The 11,820-nt window shown below is 44.0% G+C and overlaps 2 protein-coding genes across 4 annotated transcripts in view; one reads left to right on the top strand and one right to left on the bottom strand.

The window, feature by feature from the left end:
• Positions 1-3,027: 3,027 nt before the first annotated feature.
• On the bottom strand, positions 3,028-5,251 carry PIERCE2 (piercer of microtubule wall 2). 2 transcript variants are annotated; one of them, XM_065847204.2, is made up of 3 exons: positions 5,175-5,251; positions 4,633-4,749; positions 3,028-3,824 (listed from the first exon to the last, which is right to left on the bottom strand). In XM_065847204.2, exon 3 carries the CDS (start codon positions 3,810-3,812, stop codon positions 3,459-3,461), a length of 354 nt encoding a protein of 117 aa, XP_065703276.1. In that variant the 5' UTR covers positions 3,813-3,824; positions 4,633-4,749; positions 5,175-5,251; the 3' UTR covers positions 3,028-3,458. The 2 variants fall into 2 exon arrangements, with proteins under 2 accessions (XP_065703276.1, XP_071670233.1); XM_071814132.1 differs by having other exon boundaries at positions 3,028-3,821; positions 5,175-5,245.
• Positions 5,252-5,311: 60 nt separating this feature from the next.
• CCPG1 (cell cycle progression 1) overlaps positions 5,312-11,820 on the top strand; it is a 25,353-nt gene continuing 18,844 nt past the window's right edge. Inside the window, exons 1-3 of one of the 2 annotated variants that reach the window (XM_065847194.2) lie at positions 5,318-5,469; positions 8,273-8,473; positions 9,854-9,925. In XM_065847194.2, the coding sequence (XP_065703266.2) occupies positions 9,866-9,925 (60 nt within the window). In that variant the 5' untranslated portion in view covers positions 5,318-5,469; positions 8,273-8,473; positions 9,854-9,865. Of the gene's footprint in view, positions 5,470-8,272; positions 8,474-9,853; positions 9,926-11,820 lie in introns of both variants that reach the window. The other variant, XM_065847193.2, reaches the window with a different exon arrangement.

Genomic DNA, 11,820 nt, shown 5'->3' with positions numbered 1-11,820 from the left:
TCATTTGGAAAACCTCCACCTGGACGAGTTTATTTCAGGCATCTCATTTGGAAAACCTCCACCTGGACGCATAGAGGTAGATTTTAGGTAGTGCAGAACATTCTTTTTAACATTAAGTAATGTGCATTGAATATTTTTAGACTGTTTTGAAACGTGTTTGGGCTGACCAAACAAAGAACTGGACAAAATTACAAATTTGTAGCATTGTAGTGGTACACACACACAGAATCACACAGAATCGATTGGGTTGGAAAAGACCTCAGAGATCATCCAGTCCAACCCTTGGTCCAACTCCAGTCCATTGACCAGATCATGGCACTCAGTGCCATGGCCGATCTCAGTTTAAAAACCTCCAGGGCCGGTGAATCCAGCACCTCCCTGGGCAGCCATTCCAATGCCTGACCACTCTCTGTGGAAATAATTGCTTTCTAATCTCCAGCCTCAATTTCCCCTGGCAGAGTTGAAGCCCGTGCCCCCTTGTCCTATTGCTGACTGCCTGGGAGAAGAGCCCAATCCCCCCCTGGCTAGAACTGCCCTTCAGGTCGTTCTAGAGAGTGCTGAGCTCACCTCTAAGCCTCCTCTGCTCCAGACTGAACAAGCCCAGCTCCCTCAGCCTCTCCCCACAGGTCTTGTGCTCAAGTCCCTTCCCCAGTCTTGTTGCTCTTCTCTGGATCCGCCCCAGCACTTCAATCTCTTTCCTGAGCTGAGGGGCCCAGAACTGAACACGGTACTCCAGGTGTGGCCTCCCCAATGCAGAGCACAGGGGAAGGATCACTGCCCTTGTCCTGCTGACCACGCTATGTTTGATACAGGACAAGACACCATTGGCCTTCTTGGCCACCTGGGCACACTGCTGGCTCACGTTGAGCTTTGTGTCCATGAGTCCCCCCAGGTCCCTTTCTGCCTGACTGCTCTCCAGCCACTCTGTGCCAGCCTGGAGCGCTGCAGGGGGTTGTTGCGGCCAAAGTGCAGGACCCGGCACTTGGCCTTGTTGAACTTCATCCCATTGGAATAGGCCCATTTTTCCAGTCTATCCAGATCCTTCTGCAGAGCCCTCCTGCCTTCCAGCAGCTCCACACTCCCTCCCAACTTGGTGTCAGCAGCAAATTTGCTGATGATGGTCTCAATCCCCTCATCTAAATCATCAATCAAGATGTTAAACAGGACTGGACCCAACACTGACCCCTGGGGACACCACTAGTGACTGGTCAGCTGGATGCGGCCCCATTCACCAGCACTCTCTGGGCCTGGCCCTCCAGCCAGTTCTTAACCCAGCAGAGAGTGCGCTTGTCCAAGCCATGGGCTACCAGCTTTTGCTGGAGTATATTATGGGAGACAGTGTCAAAGGCCTTGCTGAAGTCCAGATAGACCACATCCATGGCTTTCCCCTCGTCCACCAGGTGGGTCATCTGGTCATAAAAGGAGATCAGTTTGATCAGACAGGACCTGCCCCTCCTAAACCAATGCTGTCTGGGTCTGATCCCTTGTCCATCCTGAAGGTGCTGTGTGATTGCATTCAGGATGATCTGCTCCGTAACTCTGCCAGGCACCGAGGTCAGGCTGACAGGTCTGGAGTTGCCAAAGTCAGCTTTGCCGCCCTTTTTGTGGATTGGGGTAACATTCGCCAATTTCCAATCGTATGGGACATCCCCAGTGAGCCAGGACTGTCGGAAGATGATGGAGAGCGGCTTGGCGAGCTCTTCCGCTAGCTCCCTCATCACCCTGGGATGGATCCCGTCTGGTCCCAATGACTTGTGAGGATCTGCTCAGTAAGTCACCAGCTGTTTCCTCCTGGAATACAAGGGGGCTGTTTGGCTTCCTGTCCCTGTCAACCACCTCCAGAGGCCAGCTGTGCTGAGGGCCACCTGTCTCACTGGTAAAAACTGAGGCAAAGTAGGTGTTAAGTACCTCAGCTTTCTCCTCATCTTTGTTAACGATATTTCCCTCAAAGTCCAACAGAGAATGGAGGTTTTCCTTGCCCCTCGTAAATTAATCCTGTGATAAATCGTCCTATCAATGAATATGACTTCTTCCATCCTACTGCAATGAGTAATCTTACTATATAGCTGTAAAACATATTCAAAACCATTGTTATTTATATGAGAATATGTCTTTTTCTTGAGCTGGTGTTTTAATTTGTACCGTGTTGACATTTGGCTCGTATGTCAGGAATACTGGTGTGATTAACGATTCTCAAAGAGGGGCCCATCCTGGTGAAGTAACAAGCATTGTAAAATGGTGTGAAGCATGACACTGTGCTTTGAAGTCCGGCACCTGTTGTTTTGCATAGTGGAAGAACGTAATATAGAATTGTATTGCTTATATAGATATATAGTATGTTAGCATTTGGATTACCGTGACGATCTGAAACCTGGACTTGAAGTGGTTTTGTTTGTTTATCCAAATTGTGACCGTCTCAACCACGCTCCTTTCACTAGCAGTTTTAGCAGACTTCTGAATTTTCCACATCAGTCTGTTTCCTCAATACCGTTTATGACTAATTTAGAAGCAAGTATTTATTATGCTGATATATTTTATTCTGTGTAAATGTTATACTTATGGAACAGGGAGAAGGTAGCAGGTGTTAATGTAGTTGCTTTACTTAGAGTGTTGAGAGGAATGCTGAGGCAAGTCAGAAATATCTGGGGTAGCTGCTGTTTCTTCTTTGCTGCAGATGCCCACTGCATTGCAAGGGAAGAGGGTGAAACGTTTCACAGCAGTTCAGGAGCTTCGGTGACTCAGTGGAGTGTAATGGCAAGGAGGAGAGACACTGGCAATGGCAAAAAGAAAATGCAAAGCAGCAGATGCTTGTTGTAAGTTCCTGATTTTATGTTTTGGTGGCAGAGCCTATTAGAACAATCTGTATGCAACTGTGTGGGCTTTTGTATTGTAGTGACGGATTATAGCCACTTGAGGCTATTTTTGATGTAGGCAGGCAATCTTTTTCTACTGCTATGAAATGGAGTGTCCTCTTTAAAGGTTAGGGAAGCAGATGTGCTTGGCGGCATGAACAATATCTGCCTGGTTTATCTGATTATATTGGGAACAAACGGATGTTAAACTTCTGAGCTTAACAGCTGAGCTGATGGTGCGTACACCACATCAAAGTCACGTGCGTTATGTTGGTATTAGTGTCCTGTGATGCAGGAATGTGCAGACAGATTTCAAGCTTTAAAACCAGACACTTAACTTATGCTTAACTCTTTCTATAAAATCAGAGTTACACATTTATGATACCAGTTTCAAAAGTTTTATTTTCACGGGTTTAGGTCTGATTGAGAGAAATGTACCATCCAGTGGGCTACATCCTTTCTGATACATCTTATTTGACCCAGCAAAACCAAAATAAATCAGATATTGGCAGTTATTCCCAGAATGACCCAAATAACAGTCGGACTTTTTTTTTTTTAAACTGAGTGTTTAGTCTAAGTCTATGACATAAAGATGCAGATGCATTTTTAGAGAGTATGCTGTAAATTGGGGTAGTCATATACCCTACTTCTGTCAATGGCTGTGTTTAAATAACTATTTTGAGATGACCTGCAAGTGAGCAGGTGTTTTGAAAAGGTATGATCCGCTGGATGATAAGTACAGGGTACCATCTGTAAGACAGGTGGTATAGCACCATATTCACTTGAAGTTGTTTTAGACAGCAAAACCTGAGGCTTTGCCAAAGAAACACTGGTCCCAAATATTTTGGGGTCCAGCATACAGGAAAACACTGGATTGCCAGGATTTGTGCAGAGAGGCCAATGAGGAGATTGGTTTTGCTCAGTGTTCAGGCTTGGTGGCAGCTTCTCGGCAGAAGTCATCTTCTTTTCCTACTAAGGAGACAGATTTTAATTCAGTTTTTTAAACTAACAGGGCAAATAATTTCATGTTTGTTAAATGTCTGTGGTCAGAGCAAATGTTGCTCAAGATGTGTATTGAAATACATGCACAGTGAGTAACTAAACACTTTGACTTTTGACCTTGCTTAGTAAACAATGCACAGTGATGAAAGGACTCACGTTGACTAGGAAGTGTGGTAAAAATTTGAATTTGCATCAATTTCTGCATTAGTGATAATCTTGAGCATAGAATGTATCTTAATATGTTTGACAGAAATAATTAGTATAGGTAATAAAAATATGAATGAGAGTAAGAATATAGTGAGGCTTTGTGGATGGTTTGGTTTTGACTTTCCTAATATATAGAAATATGTACACTAAATTAGAGCCCTAAACAAACCTCCTGATACTGTACTTCCTTGCTCATGTTCACATGCATGCATTTATTTTTTCTTCCATTGGGAGTGAATGAACACAGGACAGTTACTGCTTAGTGCGTTCATGGCAAGTGTTCCAGTGCTGCTTTGGTGAGCATGTGGTAAAACTGCCTAGAATAAGGTACCTCCCTTTGTTTTGCTGAACAAGCTGTTCAAAACCTGTTGTTCTTCAGAGGTGCAATGAAATATTTTTTCATTGTTTCTCCATCATGTAAGAGATAAAGAGAACATCTAAGTCGCCAGCCTAGATAAAACTCAAGTAAGAAATTCTGACTTTCTTTGTTAATGAGGCCTGTTGTTGTCTTCTGATAGTTTTGCACCGTTAGAGCACTGCTGGTGCCCAGGTCTCTGGGTGTGGGATGTACCTGTGGACGAGGGGTGGTGTCGGGGAGGTGGGAGCTGCCTCCCGGCAGCTGCAGGCGGCTCTTGGAGACGGCAGCTCCTGAAGCAGAGTGGTGCAGGTGCCTGATTCCAAATCTGTGCTGTTGGGAAGCATTCAAAATGAGTTAATTCAGAGTCAGAGTTTTTCCACCTGCCTAAGACTAGAAGGATCAAATATTTCTAATCCATATACTGTACTGCTTTTTTTTTGGTTGGAGGTTGGTGTGTTCTTTGGAGCACTTTTGGTTTGCTTTGGGGTTTTTTTTGTTTGTTTGTTTCTTTCCCTTAGTACAAGCGTTATTTGCATGTAACGGAGCGCGTCCCTTCAGACCTAGCTGCCCCGTTGCCTGCTTATCCTGGGATTACATCTGTAAAAAGCTCCCTGCGCTGTCGGTGCCTCTGAGCTCCCTCCCTCAGGACCGAGCACCGCCACCGGGCGGCCCGCAGGCCCTCCCTGTCTCCTTTCCTCCCTTTCTCCCTCCCTCCCTCCGCGGTCCCGCCTCGCCCCAGCCCGACACGGCCGCACCGCTTCCGCGGTCCGGGGCACCGCGGCCACCAGGCCCGAGCTCAGAGCGTGGCGTTGCCAAGGCAGCGGGAGCGCCTGGGTCCGGCGGGGCGGGGGGGCGGCCGCCCGCCGCGGTGCGCTCTGGGCGCTGTAGTCGGCCGGGCGCGCTGGCCGGCGGGCCGTGCCGGGGCGCGGACTACGCTCGCCAGGGTGCTGCGGCCGCCTCCGCCGTGCGCAGGCGCGGCCCGGGCAGGCCGGTGTTGTTTTTGACGGCGTCACGGGCGGGCGCAGCCGGCGGCCTCTCGTCCGCGCTCAGGTAGGCGGCGGGACCGGTCCGCGGGGAGCTGCCGCCCTCAGGCCTGGCCTCGGTGCGCAGCCTCCCGGGGAGCGTGGCGGCCGGGCGTGCGGGGAGTCCGGCGGCAGCGGCGCGAACCCGGGGGCGCTGAAGCCGGCGCAGCCCCCGTTGGCCGCAGGGGGCGAGTAGCCGGGACGCTGCGGGGAGGGCGCGGTCTCGGTGGCGGCTGAGCGGGCCCCGCGGGCGGTGTTCCCGCCGCGCCGGCCCGGCCGCGGGCGTTTGCCAACTTCCTTCTCTTTCATCATCTCCCTCCCGGGCTGATGCAAGGTGTGCTGTGCCAGCAGCTGTTACTGGTGCCGTAGCTGTTGTGGCCCGGGGCCGCTTTCTGCGGCAGGTGTGATATGACACCTGCTGAGCACGGAGTGCCCAGCTTGGGAGCGGGTTGGCTTTTAGAAGCCACACTTGGCTTGTGGAAATCAGAGTAAGGAGACAGTCCTTATGGGTTGCTAAATATATTCATGGCGAAGAATGTTACTTTGGGGAAGAAATTACACCACTTAGTAGGAATAATAAGCTTGCATGAAAACCCTGAAGTATAATACCACTGTAATGTGTTTTTGTTTCTGCTGTGCGGCAAAGCAGCTACTGTAGAAGAGAACTGTGAGTTTTTGCTTGGAATGACAGCACAGCAAACTCTAAAGAACACCGATTCGTATGGGTGTCTTCTTCATCTTTGTCAATGCTTATTGAGGTTTTTGTAGGCTAGGAAATCCTCTTTTGAGATGGAAGAATGCATGGGTTTGTTTAGATTGGCATAGTTATTCTTTCTGAGACTCGTATTTATTCAGCTTCATGGTGGATAAATAGGATGTGGTATCTCCTATTTATTTTTATATAGATATATGGGATAACTTGGTATTATGTTATCAGCAGTGCATACAGCTGAAAACTTTTACACCTTGTGCTTCTGGTTTGCATTTTAATAAGGTTAGGAAAGTAGTTCCCATTTCTGATTCCCTGATCCCTTTCTGCCCCCAACAAAAATACAGACAGATTGAATTCTGAGTATGATGGATATTTATTTTGTCTAGCTGGAAGTGTAAAAGATGTCATTCAGAGTGTAGGACATTTGTAGGCCTAGAATCAGCTTTGCAGTTTAAACTGGAATATAGAAGAAATTGAACTGTAAATTTCTTCTAGGAAATAGTGGCAATGAAGGTATTTAGTGAGAAGCTAAGCAAGTGTATGGGGGATGTGTTTTTCTTTTTTTTAATCTTCCCTTCTGGCTTGGCCGATCATACAGAAGATGTGGAATACTCTACTGTATCCTCCAGTTATCCCTGCTGTTGTTGAACTAGAACCCGTCAGCATCATCTTGATTCATTAGGAAGCTGCAGGCTTCATGTCTGTTTAATTCCTGCCCAAAGCAACTTGACTGTGTCAGCTGTATCCAGCATGTCTCCTCAGCCTTCATGTGTCTTTTGTCATTTGATTGGAGAGAATATAAGCTGGGGAAGATTTTGTGAATAGGTCAGTTTACCCACTGGGCTCAGATTAGTCTTCTGTGTTTCGGTTTACTGTAGGGACTTGATTTCCCTGCAGATTTAGTTATGACTCTGTGTGTTTAGCTGATGACTGAAGTGTGGAAATGCTGTCCCTAGGTATTTTTTTCTTAAAGCTTTTTTCTTTTAGAGCTAACTGATTATAACATACTTTACTTTTGATAACCGTTTCACACATGTATGTATGCTGAATGTGCTTGTAAGAATATAGTGATCCTAGAGATGCCCTTCAGTCTGATGCCTGTCTGTCTGTCCGTCTATCTATCTATCTCTATGTCAGTCTATCATCTTTGATAAATTTAACACTTCTGCCTGTGAACCTTAATGATTTTGTAATTATTCTTTTCTATTCCATTTTTTTTCTTGATATTAGAAGCTTTTCTGTTTTGAAGATTGGTCACCTGTATTCAGTTAAATATGCAGTATTAGTATAATATTCAGGTTGAATACAAGATAAATAACTTCCAAATCAAGGCCATTTATCAAGGTCAGCAAGTCACAGAAAATAATGATTGTTTGTCTGCTTGTTCCTCTGTTTGTTTTACTAATTTTTTTTTTTATTATGCTGATACCTGCATAGTTAGGTCCTGAAGCTTTCATTTGGGAAGACAAATGTTCAGTGCTCTCTGGAGCCTGAGGTCACAGTTCTGCAGAACTGGTTTTATGCGGTGCTCAGCCACCTGTCAGTCTGTGATCTGGACAGAGAGGGGGACAGCGCGGCGGTCCCGTGGAGGTAGCAGTCCCGTGAAGTTAGCCCTACCGTGGAGGTAGCTGGGGCTCGTGGTGAAGTGCGGAGTTAGCCAGGGGAGGACAGGCACTGCAATGTCCAGCACAGAGTCTGCTGTTAAAACTTGCCCTTTCAAAATTTGTAAATGTGCTTGTATCAACAGATTTCTTTTATTTTTCCCTGTTAAAGGGTTTGCATTATGTGACTTCATTGTTTTACATCTAGCACTGAGATGCACTAAAGCTGGAATTGTCATGTCATGAAGCCACAGCCTGAATTTCTTCCACACTGGAGATCAGACTCGGTCGTAAGGACGGGGCTGCCTGTACTATCTTTGCCCCAAACTGTATTTTTTATTGTTATGCAAAACACTTGGGTTTTAATTACTATAAATTTTTGTACTCTTATGATTGCTCCATTGACCTAACTGTAGAATAATTAAATGGGAATGTTTTTATACTGAATAGAATTCTTGACAGATAATTTCAGATCACCAGTACAGTTTTTGCAACATATGCAGTGATGTTTCTGATAGGTGGCAAGTTCTGGTGCTGGTAGTTGCCTTCCTCTGAAAGGAATGCTGAGCGCCCAGTCCACTTAAAAACAATTTGATGGCAGCAAGCAGATGTGATTGTCTCATGAGAACTCGGGAATGCAGTGTTGGCCATTGGGACATTAGTTGTTCTGATGATTGAAGAAGTATGATTTTTTAAAAAAAGCACAATCTGAAAAAAAGGTAAGATGAATACAGTATGATTAAAAAAACCCAAACAAGCATGACAAAACAAAACCAAAATCATCAACAACAAAACAAAACCAACCCAACCCAACCCAGCCACACACAGCCCTGATGTTCCTTAGCTGAGATCCCAGGAAAAACTGGAATGAAGGAAGAAAAAGATCTGAAGGAAATTTACAACCATATTCAAAGTAGGGCTTTATACTAAGTAGAAATCCTATTGCTCTGTAAGTTTGAGACCTAAGTTGATAGTGAGTATTTTTGCTTAATAAACTGTAGTTATGTTTTTACAGAGGAACCCCAACTGTATTAGTTGATGAGGAAAAAATGTTATATTAGCAAAACATGATAACTACCGTAATGCAGAGATATAAGACAAATATTTGGTGTGTTTTTTAAGAAAGCTAAATGGAATTGGAAGTTTGGTTTTCGTGGTTGGTTTTTGTTCCAATTATTAACCACAGTGGCACATTTAGGTGTTCTAATTCAATGCTTCTGTATATTTTGTGGGTTAACAAACTGGGAGTAAAGACAGGATTGATAATAGAGAGTAAATAAATTTAAACGAATAGGTGCTTTTCTCTGTGTCCTTACCAGAAGTAATTAGTTGTGGGAAATAAAGCAGATGCCTGAAGTTATCAGAATTCTCTGCTTTTCTATAAAAGGATGAATACATGGCCAGCTTTATTGAACCGTTATTTCTTTTGCTGTTTTAATACATTGGATGTATGACATAACACACAATTGGTTGGAAATTGTTCTGGTTTGGGGAAGGTTGTTTGTTGGTTTTGTTTGTTTGTTTTTTGCTTTGTTTTGTGTGCCCCCCGCTCCCCCCGCGATAAACGTACAGTAAATTTTATTTAACAATTTTAGATATTGATATTTATTTTTAAGTCTTTCCATTAGTTAAGAACTTTAAAACATAATCTGAATGTGTAACAGTAATGAATGCTCTGTATTCCTGGTACAGGAGAGATGATAAACAGGCAGCTGCAGCCAGACAGCTCTTCTGAAGATAACTGTCAGAGTCATCTGGCACTGTTGTAGCAAATAAAACCTGTACTTCCGTTTGTTCATTCTGTTTTTGTACCCTCCAGGTACTCTCTTAGTTTTCTTCAGAATCAGCATTTTTCATAGTACTTGAAAGGAATGAAAGCAACATGAAACATTCTTTTTTTCCTCGTAGTTGAAGACAGTTAGTTTCACAGATCCTAGTTTGTGTCTTCTCTAAAAAAAAGTGTTTTTCTTGAATAAACTGTAGTTCCTGTGCATGTAACAATTCAGAAATTACTTTACCTACTGCAACATGACTTAACCGATGATGCTACAGAGAAATTCTAAATCTTGCGTATTAAAAGAACGTGCTTTTACTTGCAGCGTGCTTTGAAAATGTCTGAGAATTCCAGTGACAGTGATTCATCTTGTGGCTGGACTGTCATCAATCATGAGGTATGCGATCTCCAATTAATACAATTCTTCTGTTTAAGTCTAACCATATGCAGTAAAATATTTCAGCTTTGTAATTTTGTTTTGTATGGGGCTTGGATATCAACAGGGAATAGAGAAGAGAGACTTACAAGTAAGAAAACATAAAACTGCTCTTTAAAAGTGTGTATCCTTTACTATAGCTGATACAAATTTTGTTGTTTAAAATAATTTTTTTTCCAAAGGTTTTACTTTGGAGAATTGCTAGAATTTTAGTGAGGTGTTTTCCTGTGTTCCATCTCTCCCGAAAACGTTGACATTCTGTGTAGCTTGTCCGTGGCTAATTTATTTCTCCTTTTCCTTCCACATCTCCTTCCACTGTCCCTCCCGACAGCCCTCCCCCCGTCTGTGCAAGAAAACTTTGAGTTTGGGAAGCATGGCTCACAATACTTGTCTCTTAAAACCCATTCAGCTGATGTGTGGTGGTCCGTCAGATTTGTGTTGCTTCAGTGGTGTTTCTGTCCATCTTTCAGTCTCTGCTATAGCTTCGTTTATTGGTCATGCCTTTATTTGGGGTGAAAGGTTAGAATTCCGTCATTCTTTGGTGAAGTCTTGGGGTAAAACTCTTTGTAAAGTCACTATTATGTTTGTGTGCACTGGTTTAATTGGTGTGTTTGTTTCCCATCTTCTGATGTTTGACTGGTTGTATAAAGTGACTATGGCTTTATTAAAACAAAAGTATTTTTTAATTCCTAGTAGAATAAAGCTTGAGGCAAAAGGTCTGTTGGGATGAAATGTGTTGTTGCCTAGGCATTGTCTACAGGGTAGGCATTTGAATCTGATGTTAGTTTCTAAGTTTGCATTGTATAGATTAAATCAATACAATCAATGGAGTCTGGAGAGCAATAATTCTTATGCTAAGGTCAACACTTATATTTGATCAAGTGACTTGCTGTCTTGACTCCAGTGACTGTATTGATTGTAAAGGTGCCTTCAACAATTTGCTCAGGTGTAGACGCTTGAAGTTAGGAAAGATTAATTCTTTATCTGATTTTCCCCTGGGGTAAACAAGGCGGGCCTTAAGTTGCTCAGAAACTCTGCAGGGCCCTACCTGTTAGTGTGGGTCTCCGATGTACTTTTCTGCTTTAGCCCTCAGGATTTTTGTATCACTTCAGATCTTGGTTTGGGTGTGTCTGTGGTATGGTTTGGTTTCCTTTGTGTTTTCTAAGCATTTAGCACTGTCTTGTAAAGTGAGTAGGTTGTTGAGCCAGAATCCTCAGAGCAAATGGGTTAACTGTTTTCCTGGCATGACACTCAGATGTTGGCTGTCGGCATCTACTTGTTTCCTGCCCCAAAACATTTTCAAGGAACAGGAAAACAGAGAATAGTCACTGCAGATTATAGTGCAAATCTAGGTAATTTGGAAAGCAAGCCGTTGCAGGCTTTTGATGGTACTTAAATTTTGAAAACTCAGTTCAGCTTCAAAAGCAAGAGAGATAGTTTGTGGCTTATAAATGTTGGGTCATCGTTTCATTTTTGTTGTTAGCAAGGTGCTATTTAAGAGATCGTTAAAGCTTTTTCCCTTGTTTTGTGTCGACCGCAAGTTAGGAATCCTGTCACCGGAAGAGGAGCAGAGGACCCGCTCAGCCGGGTGCCCGGGGCCGAGCGGGCGCGGCCGGCCGAAGGCTCTGGGCCGTTCGCGCAGCCACCCGGGCTGTGCGTGTTTGAAGAAGGATGGCTCGCCTTGTCCTCAGCCGAGTTCCTTGCTGTTTTAGCTGGAATTGTAATCTGTTTTAAGCTATATTCCTGATGTTTGCTTTGTTGTGGCAAACTAAATTTTTGTTATTCATTCTTCTTCACAACTTAAGAAACAAAAGTAATGGTTCTGTTACACCAGAGAGCAATTTTGTATATTTTGT

The sequence above is a fragment of the Patagioenas fasciata genome, chromosome 12 (genome assembly GCF_037038585.1).
Source record: "Patagioenas fasciata isolate bPatFas1 chromosome 12, bPatFas1.hap1, whole genome shotgun sequence".
NCBI classification, from domain to species: Eukaryota; Metazoa; Chordata; class Aves; order Columbiformes; family Columbidae; genus Patagioenas; species Patagioenas fasciata.
This window is presented reverse-complemented; position numbering and strand designations above follow the sequence as displayed.

Excerpts from the sequence above, each read along its gene's own strand:
- PIERCE2 (XM_065847204.2), bottom strand. The coding sequence starts at position 3,812 with ATGACTTCTGCCGAGAAGCTGCCACCAAGCCTGAACACTGAGCAAAAC.